This window comes from Penaeus monodon, chromosome 32 (genome assembly GCF_015228065.2).
Source record: "Penaeus monodon isolate SGIC_2016 chromosome 32, NSTDA_Pmon_1, whole genome shotgun sequence".
Lineage (NCBI taxonomy): Eukaryota > Metazoa > Arthropoda > Malacostraca > Decapoda > Penaeidae > Penaeus > Penaeus monodon.
Window position 1 is genome coordinate 7,965,838 of NC_051417.1, and position 1,081 is coordinate 7,966,918.

The 1,081-nt window shown below is 38.6% G+C and overlaps 1 protein-coding gene across 1 annotated transcript in view; it reads right to left on the bottom strand.

The window, feature by feature from the left end:
* Positions 1–100: 100 nt before the first annotated feature.
* The window catches only part of LOC119593539 (gibberellin-regulated protein 14-like), an 8,873-nt gene continuing 7,892 nt past the window's right edge, over positions 101–1,081 (bottom strand). Inside the window, exons 6-7 of the mRNA XM_037942500.1 lie at positions 271–366; positions 101–183 (exon numbers count right to left, since the gene is read on the bottom strand). Coding sequence (XP_037798428.1) covers positions 101–183; positions 271–366 — 179 coding nt within the window. The remainder of the gene's footprint in view (positions 184–270; positions 367–1,081) is intronic.

A 1,081-nucleotide genomic window follows, 5' to 3' on the forward strand; every position in this document is an offset into this window, starting at 1 on the left:
CATTTGCCCCAACGGTTCGCACGGCACCTTAGCCTCGTGCTGCGTAATCTTACGTGCACTTTCTGCTCTAATTCTGTTTTAGAAACCTCTCTCTAGTATTTTAACGCTCATATTCCACCTGAACGTCCTTTGCTGGAAGTGCATTTCTATTACTGAAGCACGTTTTACAATTCTTGAGAGTTACTGAAGACCCATAAAATGATATTGGTTACCATATGCTTTCTAGGCCAGGTACCCGGCAGTGCCAAATATAGTTCCTGCTATACAAACTTGATATTTCATGAGTCTGTTTCGAACGATCTCCACTTGTTTTACAACTCTGAGCTTTGTCATAAATCACAGAAAAACTGATTTTAATGGAGAATACTGTGGAGGAAGGTAAAAAGTAATCTGATGTTCATATAAGGGACGTAATGTAAGAAGTAGCGACGTAAATAAGGTGAAGTATGAAGTAAGGTGATAAAAATCTGGTGGCCATACAGATGTGGTACGTAAATTAAACTTTACCTATAGATTATATTGTATTATTTAGCATTCTGCTCATACCATCTGTAATCACTGGCAGGTATGGAATGTAAATGATTAAATATTATTTGCCATAACTTATCGAAAAGCAATTAAATTATTATCATCACTACTACAACACAGCAATTACAATGATAATAATAACTGATGATAATATACACAAACACAAAGCAAAAACAAAAACACGAAAAACTAAGCAGTCCTCTCCAAAACCCACAGTAGCTAATCTGCCGAACAACATTTACTATATGAATATAAGACAGTAAAATGCTAATGACTCCCTAGATTCTCGGAACTGAATTTGAAGCTTACCTAATGTTCCAGCCGATGTTATATAAGGGATCTTCTGCCCACTTCCAAGAAGGACCCCATGACTTCTAAATTTAGGACGGAGAGGGCGGTTCGGAGGGGAAGGGGGGGGGGCTGGGAATAGGGTGGGAATAGGAGTCGGTAGCTGGTCTGTGCATCACGGGATAAGCAAACACGCCGTTTTAGGTGGAAATACGATTCAGAAAAGTTACTAGGTGATATTTTCATGAAAAGGAGGAAGAATAAA